This window comes from Herpailurus yagouaroundi, unplaced genomic scaffold (genome assembly GCF_014898765.1).
Source record: "Herpailurus yagouaroundi ecotype Mexico unplaced genomic scaffold, PumYag 162, whole genome shotgun sequence".
In the NCBI taxonomy this organism is placed as follows: domain Eukaryota; kingdom Metazoa; phylum Chordata; class Mammalia; order Carnivora; family Felidae; genus Herpailurus; species Herpailurus yagouaroundi.
The window spans coordinates 49,320,420-49,342,892 of record NW_024412403.1 but is presented as its reverse complement, the minus strand read 5'-3'; the positions used below and the strand labels follow the sequence as shown (position 1 = coordinate 49,342,892).

The window sequence follows — 22,473 nt, the reverse complement described above, 5'->3', positions numbered from 1 at the left end:
CTTCTTCTTCTTCTTCTTCTTCTTCTTCTTCTTCTTCTTCTTCTTCTTCTAATGTTTGTTTGTTTTTGAGAGAGAGAGAGAGACAGACCATGAGCAGGGGAAGGGCAGAGACAGAGGGAGACAGAATCCGAAGCAGGCTCCAGGCTCTGAGCTGTCAGCACAGAGCCCAATGTGGGGCTCAAACTCATACTGTGAGATCACAACCTGAGCAGAAGTTGGACACCCAACTGACTGAGCCACTCAGGCACCCGAGAATTTGTACATCTAACAAGTTCCCAGGTGCAGCTGATGCTCTAACTGGGAGACCATTCTTTAAGAATCTTGGCATGGGGCCTATCCGCCCTTCCATCAGGAGCACCTATTGCCATTACTCCTTACTTAAAATAGCAAGAGAATGTGAGCAAATCAACTCCAGGATTTTCATGAAAAGTCAGAAAAAGAACAAGAAGAAGAGAAATTAGTTTTCTTAAGTCTCTTCGCCTATTTGATTTCCTATTTTTATTGTATGTACATTAAAAATAATAATTACTAAGAATATACTGGTTGTCTAAAGTGGCACAGGCAAAGTATTACAAAGGAGACTTTGAGATCTACTTCCCTACTTGCATTTGGCATATTTCCATGTAATAAAAACCATTTTTGTGTTAGTTTAACAAAACTAAGTACATCCTTTCTTTACCCCTCTCCCATCAGATCTAGAGCCCCTCTGCTATAGCCACATTGTACCAATTGTACGAATGATGCTGCAGTGAAATCATTGACTTACCCATCTGCCTGATTTACTAGATGCGACAGATCATAATTGAATGCACATCACTAATGCCTCATATCTAGTAGTGAATGAATATATAAATGAAAACCAGATAAATGAAAAGACATATCTCCCAATGCAAATACAGAACTTATTTAGATTTTGTTGTTTGAAGTTAACCATGTCACTGCCCCCTTCCTTTATAGAAATATATGCTTATTGGTTGCAGGTGGTTGTCCCACACTATCAACACGTTCCAAAGTTTAACTTTTTAAAAATATTTACTTATTTTTGAGAGAGAAAGATACAGACAGACAGACAGACAAAGCATGAGGGGGAGATGGTGGATAGAGAGGGAGACACAGACTTGGAAGTGGGCTCCAGGCTCTGAGCTGTCAGCACAGAGCCTGACATGGGGCTTGAACTCACAAACCGTGAGATCATGACCTGAGCCAAAGTCAGATGCTCAACCAACTGAGCTACCCAGGTGCCCCCTTTTTAAAAAAAAATTTTTTTTTTCAACATTTATTTATTTTTGTGACAGAGAGAGACAGAGCATGAACGGGGGAGGGGCAGAGAGAGAGGGAGACACAGAATCAGAAACAGGCTCCAGGCTCTGAGCGATCAGCCCAGAGCCTGACGCGGGGCTTGAACTCCTGGACCGCGAGATCGTGACCTGGCTGAAGTCGGACGCTCAACCGACTGCGCCACCCAGGCGCCCCTCCAGGTGCCCCCTTTTTAAAAATTTTTAAAAATATTTATTTTTGAGAGAGAGAGAGAGAGAGAGTGAGAGAGAGAGACAAACACACTCCAAAGTTTAAAGAGGAATTTTAGGAGAATTGGATTGAGGGTGTGTGCACAAGTGACAACTGTGTATGTCTCAGGATGAGATTTTTCCTTGAGAATGAAAGGCTGTTGACTTAAGCAGTCTATGAAAAGTAATTTTCCTGCTTGGCTGTTGGTTGGGTGACAAGGTAGGTAATGAAGTAAAATAATTAGTCCTGCTAAGAGGTGATGACATGTCAACATTGGCAGGTTCAGTCGGTCTCATTCAGTTATCCAGAGTCACCAGACGGCGAAGTATTGGCCTGAGGAATCAGGGCAATGGGAATTCCCACCAGAGGGAAACTGTGTGGTTGTTTTAGTTGAAATGGAGCTCACTTACAAGAACAGCTGGGCAAACAGATATAAAGTGCTCCATTAGGAAGAAGACATTTTCCCTCTCAGATTTCTGTCAAAATGGCATTTTCTTCTAAATTCAATAGCAAACATTCTCCAGGTATTGGGTGACCATAATATCCTAATAAAAAGTTAACTGGTTGACACCTGGGAGTTATGGCTCAGTGGGAATTGTTCAGGTGTGACTTTATAAAGGGAGCTCTTCACATGAGCTGGGACTTTTTATTTCCTGAGCTCTGAAAGCACGTTTACATGCAGGAACATGTCTTCCAGTGCCAAACTCCCCACAAGGCGCTGGAGAGAGAACATGCTGTTCTGCTTGCACTAGAGCAGAGATCACAGAACGTTGTAGGTTGAGCATCCTGCTCACACTGATCATGTATGTGTAAGGTCAAGTTCTGAGTTTCTTTAAAGGCCCCCATTCCCATACTCTGGCATCTGTCCATGTGGCTTATGGTACTTTTACCCTACTTTTTCTCTACACTTTTTTAAAAATGACATTTTTCTGAAAATTTATAAAAGTCTTGCTTTATATATATCTGAACTATTTTCATGAAGATTTTTCCCCTTATGTTTTCAGATCTGAATTCACAAAACACAAGTAGGGATGCCTTCTGTTTGCCTCTAAAGCTGTGTGCTGTTAATTCAGCCTTTCCTGAATGCCCCAAATCTCTTTTCATCTGTTTTTCTTATTTAGATTCCTGATTCATCACCTGAATTGTATCTATTGAGTGAAGTAATTTCATTGGTACATTAGAAAGCACAATGTCCAAAATGTGGCTGAGCCCCTGTCTTCCTTACAGGTGGCATCCCACCACCCATATCCCTTATGGCCAGTGTCAGCAGAATCAGAAGGCAGGGAAGATGGAAATCAAAGGCATGAAGGAAGAAGGGCAGAGGGCAGAGTGGGTGGGAGCAGCTTGAGGCCTATGGGAAGAGTTTAGAGAACTTCAAGTTAGCCTTATAAAGTTGTAAGTAGCAATTATTTCTGCATGGTCTTTGTGAGTGGTTAATGTATAAGACCATAAATAAAAGATGAGTTGAATGATGCCATTTAGAGTTTTGCAGTGCACAACTCAAACAACTGTCAGTGGTGTCCCTGTTTCCAGAAGACATGTTGTACAGCTGCTACATGTTTACTGCACACTAGCTCTTTGCAAGCTGTCATTAATTCTCTACTGGGCTGTGGTAAAACTTCATTCCCAAAGAGTTGGGAACTTCACTCCCAAAGAGAGTGACAGAGCTATGTGGGATTTTGAGAAGGAATTCCACTCTGGAGATCCAGAGCCTATGTTAAAATTATGGTTTGTATAATTTAGCATTACAGTTCAATTAAATGCAGTCTATGCCACCAAATATGGTTTTTGGAAGTTTTTGAATGTGTTGTCAGATAGCAACTGCCCTGCTTAATACATAAACTCAAGATGTGACCATAAAGGCATTGGGCTGTTTTCCACCTGCAATTCACTGTGTAAGAAGAATGTAGAATGCGTTTGAAACTTAGAATTGTCAGCTCTGGGAAGATAATAATGCCTAAAAAGGACTTGCTGATTTTATATATGTACCATTTATATAATGTGAATAAGAATATTAGGCACTATTAAAAGTACTTTCACCAGTGCTGTAATGGCAAGATGATTGAATGACCTTCCATCAGAGGAAAGTCTTTCATCTCTGAGAAAGGCTTATTACTCAGAGATGAGGAAGGTCATGCCATGCCCATGCTCTAGTGGCATGGTATCATGCCAGGCAAGAGATTCAACCACATTGAATTACATAAGTAGTTTGCTTTGTTTTGTTGCTGGGTCATATCCCATTGTATGGATAAGCCATAATGTGTTTATCCATTTAACTATTGATTGACAGTTGGTTTGTTACCAGTTTGGTGCTGCTTTGACTATCTGCATACGAATCTTCATACAGTTTTATTTTTCATTTCCTCCGGAAAAATACCTAGGAACGAAATTGATAGGTTATTTGGCAGCTGCCCAACAGTTTTCGCAAGTGGTTATACCACTAAACGTTCACATTCAAAACGTGTGAGGGCTCCAGTTGTTCCAAATCCTGTCTAACACTTGTTAGTGACAGTCTTTTAATTTTATCCGTTCTTGGGAGTGTGATATCTTACTGTGATTTTAACTTGCATTTCCCTGAAGACTGATGATGTTGACCAGGAGTTGGTAAACTATGACCTGGTAGACAAATCCAGCCAACTGCCTATTTTTATAAGTACAGTTGACCCGTGAGCAGTAGGGGTTTGAACTGCACCAGTTCACTTATACACAGATGTTTTTGACAAAAACAGTACTGTAAATGTATTTTCTCTTCCTTATGATTTTCTGTAACTTTTTCTTTGCTCTGGCTGACTTTATTGTAAGAATACAAATATAGAATACATAGACAAAATATGTGTTAATTGACTGTTTATGTTTCCAGTAAGGCTTCCAGTCAACAGCAGGCAATGAGTAGTTAAGTTTTTGCAGAGTCAAAAGTTAATGCAGATTTTCATGCGTGTGGTGAGTCAGTGCCCCTAACCCCCATATTGTTCAAGGGTCGACTATGACAAACAGACACGTCCATTGGTTTACAAAGTGTTTGTAGCTGCTTTTGTGCCGCAGTGGCAGAGTTGACTAGTTCTAGCAGAGAGCACCTGGTCTACAAAACCTCAAATATTTATCATTTGACCACTTACAAAAAGCATCTGATGACCCTGATGTTCAGCATGTGCTTGTTGGCTATCACATATTGTCTTTAGTGAGGAATCTATTTAAATCCTTTTCCCTTGGGGCGCCTGGGTGGCGCAGTCGGTTAGGCGTCCGACTTCAGCCAGGTCACGATCTCACGGTCCGTGAGTTCAAGCCCCGCGTCGGGCTCTGGGCTGATGGCTCAGAGCCTGGAGCCTGTTTCCGATTCTGTGTCTCCCTCTCTCTCTGCCCCTCCCCCGTTCATGCTCTGTCTCTCTCTGTCCCAAAACTAAATAAACATTGAAAAAAAAAATAAATCCTTTTACCTTAAAAAATATATATTTTGTCTTCTTATTGAGTAGAAAGAATTCTTTTAAACATTCTGAATTCAAATTTTTAAATAGATACACATATTGCAAATACTTTCTTCCAATTTGTAGTTTGGCTTTTATTTTTCTTGTTAGTTCTTTTAAAGTTCAAAACTTTAAAAATCTGATCCAATTTAATTTGTCAGTTTTTGAAATCTATGCTTTATCTGTCATATCTGAACTGATGGGAATTAATTTTATTATTTTGATATCTTAGAAAATTGACTCCGTATAAAAAAAGGCATTAAATAAGTTTAGGGGTTGGCAGTATAAATGGAATGTGTGTAACAAAAGAGAAACATACTACGGGTGATAATCAAGCTTGTTCTTTTAGTCCTGAAACAATTGAGTCATTATTCTTTTAAATTTTTTTTTTTCAACGTTTATTTATTTTTGGGACAGAGAGAGACAGAGCATGAACGGGGGAGGGGCAGAGAGAGAGGGAGACACAGAATCGGAAACAGGCTCCAGGCTCTGAGCCATCAGCCCAGAGCCCGACGCGGGGCTCGAACTCACGGAGCGCGAGATCGTGACCTGGCTGAAGTCGGACGCTTAACCGACTGCGCCACCCAGGCGCCCCGAGTCATTATTCTTTTAAATATAATTTATTGTTAAATTGGCTAACATACAATGTGTACAGTGTGCTCTTGGTTTTTGGGGTAGATTCCCGTGGTTTATTGCTTACATACAACACCCAGTGCTCATCCCAACAAGTGCCCTCCTCAATGCCCATCACCCATTTCCCCTCTGCCCCACCTCCCCATCAACCCTCAGTTTGTTCTCTGTATTTAAGAGACTCTTATGGTTTGCCTCCAATTGAGTCATTATTGACATCAGTATTATAGCTATTTTTTAATTTCATATATTATAGAAATTAATGTTGATCTGGTTTATTCCTAAACTTGCAATTTAGAATATTTCTGATGTCATTAGTGTTTTACAACACTGAGAGCATATTTTTTTGCTGCTACACTAATAGATAATTTTTACTTTAAAAACCGAGCTTTAGTATCAATTTTTTCTTAAGGTGATTTAATCAACTTGGCTAACTACATATCAAACTTTAGGCCACATTCTGAAATATTTTAGAAAGTATAGGATAACCTTAAGAGAGCCTAGACATAAAAGAATATATCCTGTTGAATGGGTTGGAATGGTAACTCCTTTCTCACTGATCTGTGTCTGGATGTTTATAATAGTTTAGCTAAGTACCATGTGTTTGGGCTATGTTTCTTGACAAAGCTGAAACTGACCACAGCCACTCAGAACTCTGGGGTCAACACTAAATGCCTGCTCAGTACCTGTGCCTATAGCAAAGCAACCTCCGGTTGATCCAGAGAGTTCTCTGAGCTTACAGTGCTCCACCTTTTGTCTGGTGTTCTTATCTCAGTACCTCCTAACTGATTTTAATGCCACAGGGCATGTATTTACTTTTAAAAATTAAAAGAGGATTAATTCTAATTTTATTTTGAAAGACTTTTTTTTTTCTTTTAGTATTTCACAACACCCTTTTGAACTATTTGGAGATACTCTAGGGTGTTGCAAAAAGAGGATTAGAAACAACTGTTCTAGATCCAAGGTTCTACTTTACCAATATGCAATCTTTTTCCTCAACCATACTGGTGTTGTTTTCCTGGAATGTTCACATTCTTTATTTTGTCTCACTCTTCATTGGCAGAGGCTTTATTTCTCGTGTAAGAGACAATAAAATGTTCTTCCAGGACTCTTACTTCTCTGTACTCCTGGACTTTTCTGGGCAATATATATGCCATTTTACTTATAAATGTTTTCCTAGTTAAGCTTATATCATGTTCTATTATTTTTCTGTTAACTCTACCTTATGTCATTCACCAGAGGTTTTCATACAAACATTGAAAGATAACTGTCACCACAGGACTGTGTTCCAAAGCATTTAATTAGAGTTACTCAGAATGAAGCATAATTTATCAAAGATTAAAAATTATTATAGGATGCATGGAGATATACCCTAAAATATTGAGGGATGTTGTCCAGTAGTATAAAATTGAATACTAGTCCAAACATTCATTTGAAGCAAAGCTTGACAAAATTAATCAGATTGAAAGGGCAAAAACGGTTAAACTCTTCGCTGAGCACTGAAAAGACCAATGGTGTAATAACTCAATGAGCGAAGGCATGTAAGGAAGACAAACCAAAGATAGAGGAAATCCATACTGCGTGACAGTGTGAGCATAGGTGAAGGTGCATTGCAGAATGTGAGAAGATTATACTGGCCAAACAGAAGTAAGACAGGTTGAAGAGTAATAAAGGAAGCAGTAATGTGTGCCAGGGTAATTATAAGGGACTTGAATTCTTAGCTCCAAAGAAGGAACTGAGATGATTGTCTCAAAATACCATGTTTGTGATGCTGCTTTGAGGTCAGATTTGTCTGTGTGCATCTCTCTTTCTTTTTCAGGACTTAAAAATTTAGCTCCAGAGAGTAGGGTGAATTAGAATTTTGGAAAAAGTTGGTCAGCTAAATGCCAATTCGTTCAAAGAGTTACATGATGTTGATATATTTGCTGACATATTTGCAAAAGGGAGAAAGACTGGGGTCATGTAAATTCCCGTGCAGAGGAAATGAGAATAATTCCACCTTGTCAGTTGGTAATTCTGTTTACAGCCTTCTTTTTCCTCACTTGGTGCAGCCATCCCTTCCACTTTCCAACGGAAGAGGCCTATCAGGCCAAAATGTGTGAGCAAAGGTCTGATGTGATGATGCTGTGTGTGAATCTTGGCCCTTAGTCAAACATGAATGCAGCCTAAATACAGTGAGATTCCTTCTTCTCTGCTTCCCAACAAGGGGTTGGAAATAGGCCAGTGGATTTTGATTTACTGTGGGACCTGATAACCTTCTAAGGTAGTGGTATATGTCTTTGACTGATATTTGTTCCATTCCATTGAGCAGGATGGATCTAGGCACATAACTAAAAAGGGAAAATTTGGCTTGGACAAAATCTATGTTATAGCTAAAGTATAACCCCCCTCATCAAAATCTAATGAAGTTAGGACAAAACACCAGCAGTTAGCATCAACTTGAGTGTCATGGTCTGGGTGTTGGGGTCACCCCTTACTCTATTGGGCAATGATGAAGTTCTCAATGGCCACAGAGCAGGAAGTGCAGCTTAATGAGAACTGAGATCCAGTTTTGACCCTGCACTTAACTTGCCGAGTGACAGAGGAGTGGCTGCCCTCAATTTAGTTGTTTGTGCTACGAGAGAATTGCACAAGATGAGCTAGATTAGATGAGTCTTCCTTGGACTTGAGATAAGCCACCCAGTATCTCCGGGTTTCAATTTTGCCACAAGTATAGGAATAGCAATTTGAGATTCTAGAAGTTTATAGAAATTTTATCAAATTCTTAGAAAGTACAAAGTTCTATGTACATATGTAAAAATAGTGGTACTGGCTGGTAAGGTCAGAGAGTGGTTCCCACAACCTGGTATCCAAGAAGGGGCTGTCTTTATTTTTTCAAAGGCCTATTGGAATCCTTTTATGTAGCTATATTGAAGCATTCCAGGCTGATTTTGACTGGGATAGTATAAATTTAGTGTAATGACTTTGGGAAGCCCATGCTGTTCAGAGGTGCTGACTGGTGTTAATGCAATATAAATCTTTGATTCGTGAGAAATAGAATGTGGATTACTAAATTAATAAATGCAATCTTTCCCGTGGGCAAAATATTTTGGGAAAAAAAAAAAAGAAATCTCTATGGAATAAAGAAAGAAAATAATTGAGGTCCACACTCTCTTATCTTAAAACTCTTGGGGCCAGATATGTTTTAGAATTCAGAAAATCTTTGGATTTTAGCAATGTACTAGGTTACAGTGCTAGTACAATGTAGTAGTAGTACTAGTTACTTACCTCTAGTAAGTAACTCTTCAGCAGGGCTTGGCCAGCACCCCTTAATTAAACATACTAACTTTCCTACAATTAAACATGTGAATAGTCACGCAGACTAGTCAGTAAGATTCAAGAAAGACTCAGTGGCCTCATTATGATTCAGATTGGGTTTTGTTACCAAATAAGTTTAACCTAAATCTACAAAAGACCTTACAAAGTGTTTTGGATTTCTGAACTGTGGCTAAAAGGTTATCTATGGCCTTCATTAAGTAACAGATTATTGGGGCGCCTGGGTGGCTAAGTCGGTTAAGCGTCTGACTTCGGCTCAGGTCGTGATCTCGCGGTCCGTGAGTTCGAGCCCCGTGTCGGGCTCTGTGCTGACAGCTCAGAGCCTGGAGCCTGTTTCAGATTCTGTGTCTCCCTCTCTGACCCTCCCCCATTCATGCTCTGTCTCTCTCGGTCTCAAAAATAAATAAACATTAAAAAAAATTTAAGTAACAGATTATTGAGCTATTACTATGTGCCAGCTTTAAGATAGTGCCATTTGCAGGACGCCTGGGTGGCTCAGTTGGTTGAGAATATGATTCTTGATTTTGGCTCAAGTCATGATCTCACAGTTCATGGGGTGAGCCCCTCATCAGACTTTGCACTGACAGTGCAGAGCCTGCCTGGGATTCTCTGTCTCTCCTTCTCTCTCTGCCCCTTATTCATGTGTACACCCTCTCACTCAATAAATAAATGAAACATTAAAAAAAAAAAAAAGATAATGCTGTTTTCACTAATCTTTGTAAACAACCCCTCAAAGTAGACATTGTTGTCCATGATCCATAATTTTCAAATCAGGAAATTCAGGGTCAAGTACTTTCAGGGAGTGGCCAGAGGATACATCAATAACTAAGTTGCAGAACTGGGATTTGAACGAGGCTCCTTCTGGCCCCAAAGACAAAACACCATGTCGTTTACTCACGGCTTAGTCAAGACCTCTGGTTAGTGTGATGATCTGCCACTATTGCCTACACAGTTAAAAAGAAAAAAAAGAAAAAAAGCCTTGAAAATTTAATTAAGATTTTTCTCCTCAGTCTGCACAATCTCTCTGGGAAAGTTCATCAAATGATTATTTAGAAACTGACAACATCCAGGTGGATCTGTGTTCTTTTCCTGAGCATCGCACTTGAATATTCAACTTACTGCAGAGCATCTCCATGCAGTTGTCTCACTGACCCTACCGGTTCCAAATAGAACTAAAGGTTTTCTCCTCCACCTGACTCTTTCAGAACTCCCTATCCTCCCATCTCAGGTACCCTTAAGCTGTCTCCCAGCCCTCACTCCTGTCCCTTTGTTTCCATCTCTATTAATCACTGAATTTTGCAGGAATACAGCTGGAGGGCAGCATTGATGAGGCTGGGTATTTTCAAAGCGCAGTAGCTAAATTTACTAATTAGACATTTCAGATCCTTTGCCCATTCCGACAGTATGTATAAAATGAAGGTTTTGACTAATTGTGGATAACCAAAATAGCCTTAAATACCATCTACCCGCTCAATAATAAACTACTAAATATTAAGCCCTAAGATTTTCCTTTGTGTTCTAGACTGCTTTATACGTTATTTAGTTTGGGTTTGGGGATCTCAAAATTACCCATGTTTTAGCCGTTTAGGTGGGTGTGTCAGAATATTGGTTAGCTACGTAGACCGCGTGCTTTCTAGCGACAATGCCTGTAACAACTAACCTTTGCTCCAAATTTGCTCTGGGTTGCTAAATCAGTGAAATAATAGCCTGGTACTTTTTTGTTGCCATCTTTAGGTAAAAGGCCAAACCTGAAAGTCCACATCAATACCACGAGTGACTCCATCCTCTTGAAGTTCCTACGTCCAAATCCAAATGTAAAACTGGAAGGTTTTCTCCTGGGATATGGCAGCAACTTGTCACCAAACCAGTACTTCCCTCTTCCAGCAGAAGGGAAACACACGGAGGCCGTGGTCGGTAAGATGTGTGGGTTTCAGGCACGGGAAGAAGACAGGTCGCAGGAAATGGGCACAACACGAGATAGAAATCTTGAAGGCAGGCGTCCTTTCTTCCATTCTCAGCCAAACCAAATGCCAAAATTACAAGTTATCTTCATAATTGTAGTAATGGATACAGCACAGTTCTTTACATGAGAAAATATGGAATGCGTACTCTGTGTGTACTGTGGAAATAATCAGCTTCATTGTCACTATACCGACAATCCCTGACCAGAGAACTTAAATTGCATAGGAAAAAAAATGAGCTAAAATGCCTCGTTTTAGCCTGTCTATTTGGATCAATTTTTCTCTCTGTTTTATCTTTACATTCTTCTGGTGGAAAATAGAAACTAGAGCTTTCTGGGCATGTCTTCATGAGAAGCTACCCTTAAAAAGGAAAAGAAAATATATTACATTTTTTAAAAATTTTAGCATATTTCAGACAAAAAGATTAAAAGTTTTTACATGGATTATAAAATGTTACATTTCTTTGAAAATGTTTTTAATCCCATTAAAATGTAATTTGAGGATGTAAGCATCTTTAAGCCTTATTCAGAAAAATTATTTGCACGTAAAACCTTTTTAAAGATAAAATTTTTAAGAAGGGGATTATCTATTATGAATGCCTTCAAAGGCTTTCTGAACAGTCTCAGATGAGATTTGTATTTCGCTCCATTGCTAGGATTATTGCTAAAGAGCTTTTGCATGAAGTTCCCATGTTTAGCCATGTATTTGAACTATCGTACATCAGATCTGGCATTCATGCATATACATGAGGAACATTGCATAAATATTTTTGTTCGTTCTTCACAGAGAAGTCTGTTGTACTTTACAATCAGACAGGAGAGTAACATTATTAATGAAATGTCTAGACTAGATTTTACCTAAGATAATTGTTTTAAAGCAAACACGTTACACTTTGTTGCCAAAAAAAAAAAAATTGAGAATTACGCACTTTTGACAAATGATACAACACTAACCTTGGATCATACAAACCATAAGGAATTTGAAATTTTGCAAATATTCCCTCACCACATTCACTCTTTACTACAAAAGGTGCCTGGAAGCTGTATACTCACTCTCGGCACAAATGGAAGCAGGTCTCCTGACCCTTTATTTATTAAGTATTGGAAGTAATGCTTTATTTATGATAGTTTTTCCCCTTGGTTCTGTAGATTGAGAATTTGGTCAGTTGAAAACTTCCTTTTCATAAGATGTGAAAGACTTTCAATCTTAAGAAGATAGAAGTCAGGTTGCTAATGAAAAATATGTGCAGAAAAGTAAAGAAAATTTTCTATTATAAATATACCAAGCTTTCAGTAGCTCAGTGATGAGGGATAATCAAAAGGACAAAATATACTTTTATTTATTTACTGTTGTTGTCATCCTTTGGAATTTTTTATTATGGAAAGTTCAAACATGTAAGGAGGGCAAATATAATGACCCTCATGTTTCATTATGTAACTTGAATACATATCACTGTTTTGCTCTCGTGTTCTATGTATTCTTCATGTACACCATTTTTTCTTAAATTAGATTTTAAAGCATACCTGGATACCATATTTTTAAAACTGTGAACATTCCAGTACGCATCTCTAACAGATAGGAAATATTTTTAGTAATGCCATGTCTTTATCACATTACAATAATAATTTTACAAAATCATTTGCTGTCTAGTCCATATTTAAATTTCTCTGGTGGTCTTAAAAATGCCTTCTTAGGGGCGCCTGGGTGGCGCAGTCGGTTAAGCGTCCGACTTCAGCCAGGTCACGATCTCGCGGTCCGTGAGTTCGAGCCCCGAGTCAGGCTCTGGCCTGATGCCTTGGGGCCTGTTTCCGATCTGTGTCTCCCTCTCTCTCTGCCCCTCCCCCGTTCATGCTCTGTCTCTCTCTGTCCCAAAAATAAATAAAAAACGCTGAAAAAAAAAAAACTTAAAAAAAAAAATGCCTTCTTAGAGTGGTTTCCTTTTTGAATGAGGATCCAAACAAGGTATACTTGTTACATTTGGTTATTATGTCTCCTAAGTCTCTTTCACCCTTTCTCTACTCCCTTTTTAAGTGTTATTGATTTGCTGGAGTACTTGCCTCCTTCATCCTGGTCCACATTCTGCATTTAACTGGTTGCTTCCATTCTGTAATTTTTAACTGGTTTCTCTATGTCCTACATTTCCCGTGAAAAAATATGCAAATTTGGAAGCTGCGTTAAATTTAGATTCAGCTTGTGTGGGGAAATAAAACTTTATAGATGGCACTGTGTATTTCCTAAACCTCACGAAAAGAGGTACATAAATGGCTGGCATCACGCTTAGTGATGTTAAGACTGTTTGGTGTGCCTGGGTGGTCTCAGTCTGATCCCTCCATTATAAAATTCACCATCAAATTTTCACTTAATAGTTCTCACATCGATTGATGATTATTGCCCAGCTCCATTATTTCACACGGAGCTTATAAAATGGCAATTTTACATTCTAGATACATTCTAGATATAACCTAATTCAGTTATTCTTTCTGCATTTTTTAGCTGAAATTCTACAATAAAGAATTTTTTTATTTTTAAAATTTTCCTAATATACTATTTTTAGGAAGGGCAGGATAAATTTTCATTGTAATAAATTGGTGCTCTGATAATCTCCAGTTGTGACCTATAATATTGTTTTATGATAACTAACAGTGTATTGATTTTATATTTTTATATTTTTAAAGTTTATTTATTTTTGAGAGGGAGAGAGAGAGAGAGAGTGTGCGCGCCAAGCGGGGCAGAGAGGGGCAGGGAGAGAGGGCGACAGAGGATCTGAAGCGGGCTCTGTACTGACAGCAGAGAGCCCGATGGATGTGTGAGATCAGACCTGAGCCGAAGGCAGACGTTTAACTGACTGAGCCACCCAGAAGCCCCAACTGTTATATATTTAATGAGGTTTAATCAGTATATCCCTTATTCCACCCTTATGATCCTTCTTATTAGCTAGTTTGCTTATGGTCGGTCGGCTGTTTACCTTGGTTCACTATTGAACTGTGAATTTCTTGAAGTCAGGGTTTATGTTATTCTTTGGTTATTCATAGCAGAATGATTTACATTGAATACACAGTCAGTAATGATTGTGGCCCTGGATTGAATAGACTCAAGTTCTGTGTAGAATATTTAGCCTGGAGGAGGCCAGGATAGTTAGTCTGATTTAGGCCCTTGTCATCAGGCAAGTATATTTCTAAGCCATCTCGGGTAGATAAAATATATTACTGTGTATCTTAAAGATCTCTAGGGACAAAGATTCCAGAACATCTCCTGGAAGGCTATTCCACGTAGCCCTTTTAAAACTTTTACCTCATCCTTTAGATAAATGTGTTCTTTTTATAATTTCCTTTCCTTCTAGTATTCTAGTGGAAGAGAAAAAAAGTTCCTCTTTCCCTTTCCATCTTTCTGCCAAAGGATCTGTGTGCTTCTGCTTTGATTACTTCAAAATGAACTTGCATTTCCAAGTTACATGTTATTCTGTGGTTGCGTAAGTTTATTACTTATCGTCTTTCCTAATGATTGAATTTATGTTAATTGCTCCTAATTGATGAAGCAGCTATTAGTTTTTTATTGCTGCTATAACAAATTACCATAAGTTTGGTGACTTAAAACATCACAGACGTATTATCTTACAGTTCTGTGTGTCAGAAACCCAACGTGGCACTCTCTGGGGTGAAATAAAGGTGTGGGCGGGGGTGAAAAGTCTTCCAGAGGCTCTGAGGGAAGAACTGTTTCCTTGCTTTCTGCAGCTCCTCGAGGCTTCCGCATTCCCCTTCCACCTTCCAACAACAAAAGTGAGTCAACTGCTTCTTATTCCACAACGCTCTGAATTCATCTTCTGCCTCCCTCCTCCACTTTAAAAGATCCCTTGTGATTATATTGAACCCAGCTGGATAATCCAGGATGCTCTCCCTATTTTAAGAGCAGCTCATTAGCAACCTTATTTATATCTGTAACCTTAATTCTCCTTTGTCATGTAACCTATTTACAGGTTCTGGGGATTAGGATTTGGGCAAACTTTGAGGGACCTTGATTCTGCCTGCCGCAAACTGCCGTGTTTGATATTTGTGTCTCTCTTATTTGTGCCACCAGTTTATTGTACGATCATTCTCAATTCTGTTCATCTGTAGAATAGCAATAAAATCTATTTTCCACAGATGTGATGTGGGTGCACTTAGTGAATTCAAGATTATAAAGTGATGAGTTGAAATCCCTTGAGTGCAAGCTGCTGTACAAGAGCAAAGAATTATTGCTTTGTGAAAAGAGCATAACTTACAGCCTCCCCTCTTACTTTCTTCTGTAATGAGATAGTAGCCTTTGTCAGTTGCGTTGATCTATATGAAAACAGATTAACTTATTTTCATTTTCCAAATAATGTTAAGTGCCACATTGTGACATGTTTCATTTGTTTGATGTGTTGAAGAGTCCGCCATGGAAATGAGAAGCTGTTGATCATTCAGAAATACTCAAGTTAGCATTTAGTGACCTGTGGACTAAATCTCTCTTACTAAATAATCAGTTATAAGTATTTCTATATTTATTTTAATAGTGGTCTCTCTTATCGAAAGAGGCATTTTCAGAAGTTACATACTGGTCTTAAGTGTAAAACTAAAAAACAAAAAAACATTCCCCTTTGCTATTTATTCATATAGAACTTCTGCAGAAAAATTTATTTCATCAAAATCTTCTAAGATTTTAGTAGATTAATTGGAGCCGTGAAAAAAAAAAAAAGGTAGTATTTTGCCAGGGGACTATTCATACATATTGATGGCCGTGAGAATGCTGCAATGATGTGATAAAACATGATTCACATTTAGAAGATCTAGGTTCCTATATCCTTTTTTTTCTTAAACACATCTCATAAAAGTTCTCATTTCTGGTTTACACATCCAGGCATTGCTTTGTCACTTTTAGCGCTCAGCTGTTGGTAATTTTACAAACATCCAATAAAGTAAAATATGAGAAGTTTTTGATATCAAATCTTTATAGACTCACACTTTCTGATGTTTTCCTGACATCTACAACTATAATCAATATCACCTGGGAAGGAAAGCATTGTATCCCATCACTTATGCAGTGCACGTTAAGGAGTTATTTCAGTACCCTTACTGCAAGAAAAGCTTGAATTGAAAATAAATCATATAGTTATCACTAGCACAAATTCTGACTAAAGAATCTGTCTTCCAACCAGGTGTTGGGACTCAAAGGGATTTAAGAGGGCAAATTCCCTGTCCTGTTCTCACAGCTGCTAACTCTTCCATTCACTGCTCTTATAGGGCGTGCTTCTCTCCGGCAGCCGGGGGTTTTTCAGTCTCTCTCCCTCATCGCCATCTTGTTCCTTGCTCCTTAGAGTGGTTTCTGGGCTAGTTAGGGGAGCACACAGTGCTAACTGCTCCGAAGATGGTCTGCACTGGAAAGACGTTGGCCCAGAAGGCTGACATGTGCTTTCTAGGGAAGATCCATGTCTACCCAGAGAACCAGCGTGACGTGGGGTAAGGTTATGCATGTACTTTTGAGTCAGACAGACCTGGACTCAAATTCAGTACAACCACTTACTGTGGAGTAGTTCTGGTAAGTCATTCTCTCAGTTCATTTCTTTTATATAAAATACAGAAAAACCTTTCAGGAATGTTGTGAAGATTATGAATAGGTCATGTAAGGCAGCTAATATAAACCCTGGTACAGAGTAGTATGTTTTATAAGTTTTGTCAGTTGCTTTCATAATATGCTGAGTGGTCTTGGATAATTTAACCTTTCTGAGCTTTGTTTGTTTCAACTGCTAATAAGAAATGAGCTCAATCACCGCTAAAGTTGTGGTCCATGCTAAGATTTAGTGCTAGGCTGAAAACCTTGGTCAGAGTGATAGTCCATCCTGTGGCTCTGTTTTCTCTTTTGATTGTTTTTTTTGGGGGGGGGGGGGAGTTGGGAAAATTGTAGAGGTATATTGTTCTAACAAAGCTGTCAGTAACTAAATAGAAGTAACCAAACCCATGTCTTTATTATACTTAATTAATGTGTTTTTTTTTTTTTTTGGAAGGGGCAACTCCCAAAATAGATTAAGAAACTAAAGAAACAGCAAAATTTTAAGACGATAACACTGCACCCTCAGTGCACACACTCGTCTGCCATCGTCATGATCATCCTTTAACTGTTAAGGGGCATTTCCTGTTTGGTGCACTTTGCCAACTGGAGTCTTCAGGTGCCTTTTAGATTCTATAAGAGTGGCCTCTGAAGGAGAATGAGGTGAATCCTGAACAGATACAGCTGGAAGAGTTTATCATCACTAAATTTGACTTTTCCAGTCTGTCTTTATCCAGTGAAGCAATTTTTAGCAAGAACATAGTAAGAATTTTCACCCATTCTAGTAAAATAGAGATCAAGATAAAAAGCACGACACTATTTCAATCACTAAACTGATGGTAATTTTATCTCAGCAAATTGAGGTCAAAATTTAATCATCAGTTTCTTATTCTGAAATTTCTGTCTTTTAATTTCATGGGGGGAAAATTGATTTTAAAAATTTGAATAAGATTATGATGATCCAGAATAATATAAATTGTATTTTAAGCATACAATATATATATTCCTTTATATTATCAACACCCCTACATGTTTGTGATTTTTTTAAATTTAGGAAAATTGACATGCTAGTTTCAGATGTCCACTCTAATGATTTGATATTGTATATGTTGGGAAATTATCACAGTAAGTCTAGTTAACATCCATTACCATACATAGTTACAAAAATATTTTTTCTTGTGATGAGAATTAAGATCTGTTCTCTCAACAACCCTCAAATATGTAGTACATTATTAACTATAGTCACTATGCTGAACATTAGACCCCATGACTTGTTTATTTTATAACTGGAAGTTTGTGCCTTTTGACCCTTTCATTCACTTGCTCTCACTTTGTCTCCCTAGCAACCACCAATCTGTTCTCTATATTTATTAGCTTGGTTTTGTTTTTGTTTTAGATATATCTAAACATATAAATGAGATTGTACTGTATTTGACTTTTCTGTGCTTAGCATAAGGCCTTCGAGGTCCATCCACATTGTTGCAAATGGCAAAATTTCATTCTTTTTTTAGTGACTGAATAATATTCTTTGTGTGTGAGAGAGAGACAGACAGACGGACACTGTGTGGGTGTGAGGGGTGGAGAGAGAGAGACACTGTGTGTGGGTGGGTGTGGGGATGGGTGTGGGCAGGTGTCCATCCATTGATGGACACTTGAATTTGTTTCTATGTTTTAGCTGTTGAATGCTGCAGTGAACATGGGGATACATAAGTCTTTTTGAGTTAGTATTGTCATTTTCTTTAGATAAATACTGAGAAGTGGAATCGCTGGATCATATAGTAATTCTATTTTTAATTTTTTAAGGAATTTCAATCCTATTTTCCACAGGGGCTGTACCAATTTACATTTTTTTCCTTCAAATTTTTATTTAAATTCTAGTTAGTTAACAGTGCTATATGGGTTTCAGGAGTAGGGTTCAGTGATTCATCAATTACCTATGACACCCAGTTCTCATCATAACAAGTGCACTCTTTAATACCCATCACCCATGAAAGTTCCCTTTTCTCCACATCCTCATCAACTTTTATTATTTCTTGCCTTTTTGATGCTCATCAGTGTGAATGGTGTGAGGTGATGGGTCATTATAGTTCTGATTTGCATTTCCCTGATGATTAGTGATGTTTAGAATCTATTCATATGTTGGTCATCTGTATGTCTTTTTTGGAAAAATGTCTATTAATTCCTCTGCCCATTTTTAATTGGTCTGTTTTTGCTATGAGTTAGGAGTTCTTTATATATTTTGGTTATTGACCCTTTATCAGATAAATGATTTACAAATATTTTCTTCCATTTGGTAGGTTGCCTTTTCATCTTGTTGATGGTTTCCTGTGCAGGGCAGAAGTTTTTTAGTTTGAGGTAGTCCATTTGTTTATTTTTGCTTTTGTTGTTTTTGCTTTCAGTGTCAAATCCAAATATCATTGCCAAGGCAAATGGCAGAGAGCCTACTGCCTATATTTACTTCTAGGAGTTTTATGGTTTCAGGACTTATGTTCAAGTCTTTAATCCATTTGTGTTAATTTTTGTGAGATAGTAGTCGAGTTTATTCTTTTGCATATGAGTGTCCAGTTTTCCCATCACCGCTTACTGAAGAGATTGTCACTTCCCCATTGTGTCTTCTTGACTCCTTTGTCATAAATTAATTGACCATATATGTGTGGGTTTATTTCTTGGCTGTGATTTGGTTCCCCTGATTTATATGTATGAGTGTTAATGCCAATACCATACTGTTTTGCTTACTATAGCTTTGTAATGTAGTTTGAAATAAAAGTGCATGATACCTCTAGCTTTGTTCTTCTTTCTTAGGTTTGCTTTAACTATTTGGGGCCTATTGTGGTTCTACACAAATTCTTACAATTTTTCTAACCCCCCATACATTTTACCCTTAATTTCTACATTTATATAGAAAGCAAGAGGAAATGCACAGTATTTTCTTTCAGCATTGCAAACTGTAGAATTTCAGTGGTCTTTTTCTCTCATAGAAAGGTTTAAGCATGCTTTACTCATTTTTATGGAAGTGGGATGAAATATAAGGTAATGCAAACTGCTATTTATTACGCTGAGGATAAATATATAACCTTAATGATGAAAAGACATGAATTTTTACTTTAAGTGTCAGGAGGAAGGTGGGGGTGGAGTCACTAAAGAAAAATAGCTGAGGTAGAGGTTGAAGATAACTGAAGGAACTATATAAGCACTTGATTCCGTTGAAGAATAGTGAAAGAGGAGCAGGATAAACTAATGGCTAGAAAAGACGAAGTGCCAGCCTTGGCAACCATCTCACGCCCTATCTTCCTTGGCAGAATCCTTAAGGATTAATGATCTTAAACAGGAGGATGTGAGAGGAGACAACAAGATAGCAGCTAGTAATACATACAAGGCAGTCCCCAAATGCAGATGAGGGATGATAATTATGCAGGGGGAGTTAGTCTTACTAGTTCACTTTTACAGATAAGGAAATGAGTCTTCAGGAGTTGAAGTCAACTTTGTAAAATTACTTAGGTCATAAGTGGCAGGTCCAAGGCTTGAACCCAGAGAGTCTGGCTCTAGAAACTGAGCTCTGAAACTCTACTGCCTCTAAAACTTTGGGAATTTTACCTGTTCTACAATAGAAAGTCCATAAACCACTGATAGGTTGCTTCTATAATGTCCTTCAAACAATAAGCAGGGAAAAAAGGCCTTGTATTCTGGAAATAGCCATTGGCTACCTAACATATTAAGGTTTAAATGAGTTAAAATACATACAGTATGTCCTGGGTCCCCAAAACTTGTTCTCTCCCACTCTTTGAACCACCATCACTGTCTCTAATTGTTATGAGATCCCCATCTGTTAAGACTTACCTCCTCTGCTCTCCATGAGGCCATTTCTGGCCAAGGCAGTCAATATCTATGTCCCTCTCTATGGGTATCCTAGAGGCTGAGTATTTTCTTTTACCATCATTCTTTTTTTTTTTTTTTGATGTTTGTTTATTTTTTGAGAGAGACAAAGACAGAATGTGAGTGGGTTGAGGCAGAGAGAGAGAGGGAGGCATAGAATCTGAAGCACAGAGCTGTCAGCACAGAGCCCGAAGTGGGGCTCGAACTCACGAGATGTGAGATCATGACCTAAGCCGAAGTCAGATGCTCAACTGACTGAGCCACCCAGGTGCCCCACCATCATTCTTAATAAATGACTATTTGTTTTTATTTTTGTGTGTCTTCTCTGTTCCCACACTGTACCCAGATAGAAAACCCTCAGGAGCTAAGGACCTTAGAGGACTTCCCTTTTTACCTCCAGTGTTGGCGTAAGAATGAATGGCAGAGATGCAACAGAGAGACCCAGGAAGTCTGAAACTGCTATGGGTCATGTCGAGGATACATTTTTCTCTTTTGTTTAGAACTGTTTTTGAGAATGTCATCTAGTTCCTTCTCTGGAAATGGTTTTACCACTTGGGAAGTATTTGGCTTTGAATCTTCCAGATTAATCCAAATATTTCATTTAAAAGATAGGAATCTCAAAATCACTTGATTTTCTTCTGAGGTGCAAACTTTAGCAGAACTTAAGTTTCAACAAAGTTTTTTTTTTTTTCTTAAAGAAATTGGCCTAATAGATATCAAGTTAATAAATATTATGCCATCGTTTAAACAGCTCACCATGAGTTTATATCAGAAAGGCCTGGTTTCATAATAGATGACCATCTTGCCATGTTTTGATAAAGATAACATCTTTTCAAAGTTCTTTTTTTCTGTTGGATTCAAATGTATTGTTTTCATGGACTTCCTGGCCTCACCAAACAATAGATACTGTCTCCCAAGTTGATACTTCCTTGGAAATAAAATAAATTTACAATATTTCAATATAAAGCATGACAGGTTTTTTTCCCCCTCAACCATAGTGGACAGTGCACAGTGACCAAAATCTAACTTTAAAAAAATCATCCTTAATTACATCGAAAAGGGTTCCCCAACATAGCTTGTGGCCCTTTGGTCATGGGCCAAATGAAATTAAACCCTATCCCAGATTTGTTGCTTTAAGAGCCTTGCTGTTAAGATGCCTTAAATGGAAAGACAGCTGCCAGTAGAAGGATAAATTGGAGTATGTGGAACAGATACACAAGAACATACATAACTTCAAAATTTCCTTTACTTTGAGGAAGAGATCTTCCAACCAAGGAATACAATCAAATCCCAGTCTCCTAATGATCCACATGTTATTTCCTTACTTGTTTCATTTTCCCTGGGCACTTAATGCCTAGCACTGAAGGATCATGCTGGAAGTGCTGTGTCAGGAAGGCCAACTTTTGGTTATATTCTGTTTTGGATTTCTCCCTGTTTACATTATTTGGTTTGGTTTGTTTTCATTTGTGTCCTGTCTCACCAGCTGGTGAGTTCCTTGGTGCCAGAGCTGGGTCTTCCCTTCCTTCATGTACTCCGCAATCAGGGAGGTTGGATCTCTGGTGTAGGAACTGACTACCTGGAGTGAGATTGGAAGTTGGCTGGAGGGTCTCCAAGTCAACAAAATAAAACGCCTCTATTTGTCCAGAGTGGTAATCTCTGGGAGAAAAAAAAAATATTTAACTGTGTAAATGCATTGACCCTACCCTATTTCTCAGGCACAGTTATAGTTTTAAGCCTGTTATTCTGGCACAATTAGTACTGCTCCCCTTTCTCTCCAGCATCCAGGTTAGTGAAACAATTACATGTTTAATACATACTTAAGAGAAAGCCTTGCATTCTTAGCATAGACCCCAAGTCTTGCACCATCAAATTCCAGGCTAGTAGCATAGCCTTTTCTCCTGCTACTGGGACACTCCTCAATGAGAAAAGAGGAACAAAATCAAGAAGAGGTTTCATACAAGTTTGCTTTTGATGAATTCCATTCATGGGCATGTATAGGTTACTCAACAAATGCTGGAGTACAAGTTCTCACCAAGCTGTTTACTGATGGTTTAGTGTGGGTGACTCCCTATGAGCTGGGCCCAGGCTTCACAGAAGTTACATCCTCATAGCCAGTTTGTGAAGCACAAAGTATTATAATCCTTCTCTACCCAATGAAGACAGTA

The 22,473-nt window shown here is 38.4% G+C and overlaps 1 protein-coding gene across 42 annotated transcripts in view; it reads left to right on the top strand.

Annotated features, from left to right (window-relative positions):
• Positions 1 to 22,473, top strand: part of ABI3BP (ABI family member 3 binding protein) — a 266,973-nt gene that overhangs the window by 55,463 nt on the left and 189,037 nt on the right. For all 42 annotated transcript variants that reach the window (XM_040484350.1, XM_040484344.1, XM_040484370.1 and 39 more), the window contains exon 2: positions 10,647 to 10,826. In XM_040484350.1, the coding sequence (XP_040340284.1) occupies positions 10,647 to 10,826 (180 nt within the window). The remainder of the gene's footprint in view (positions 1 to 10,646; positions 10,827 to 22,473) is intronic.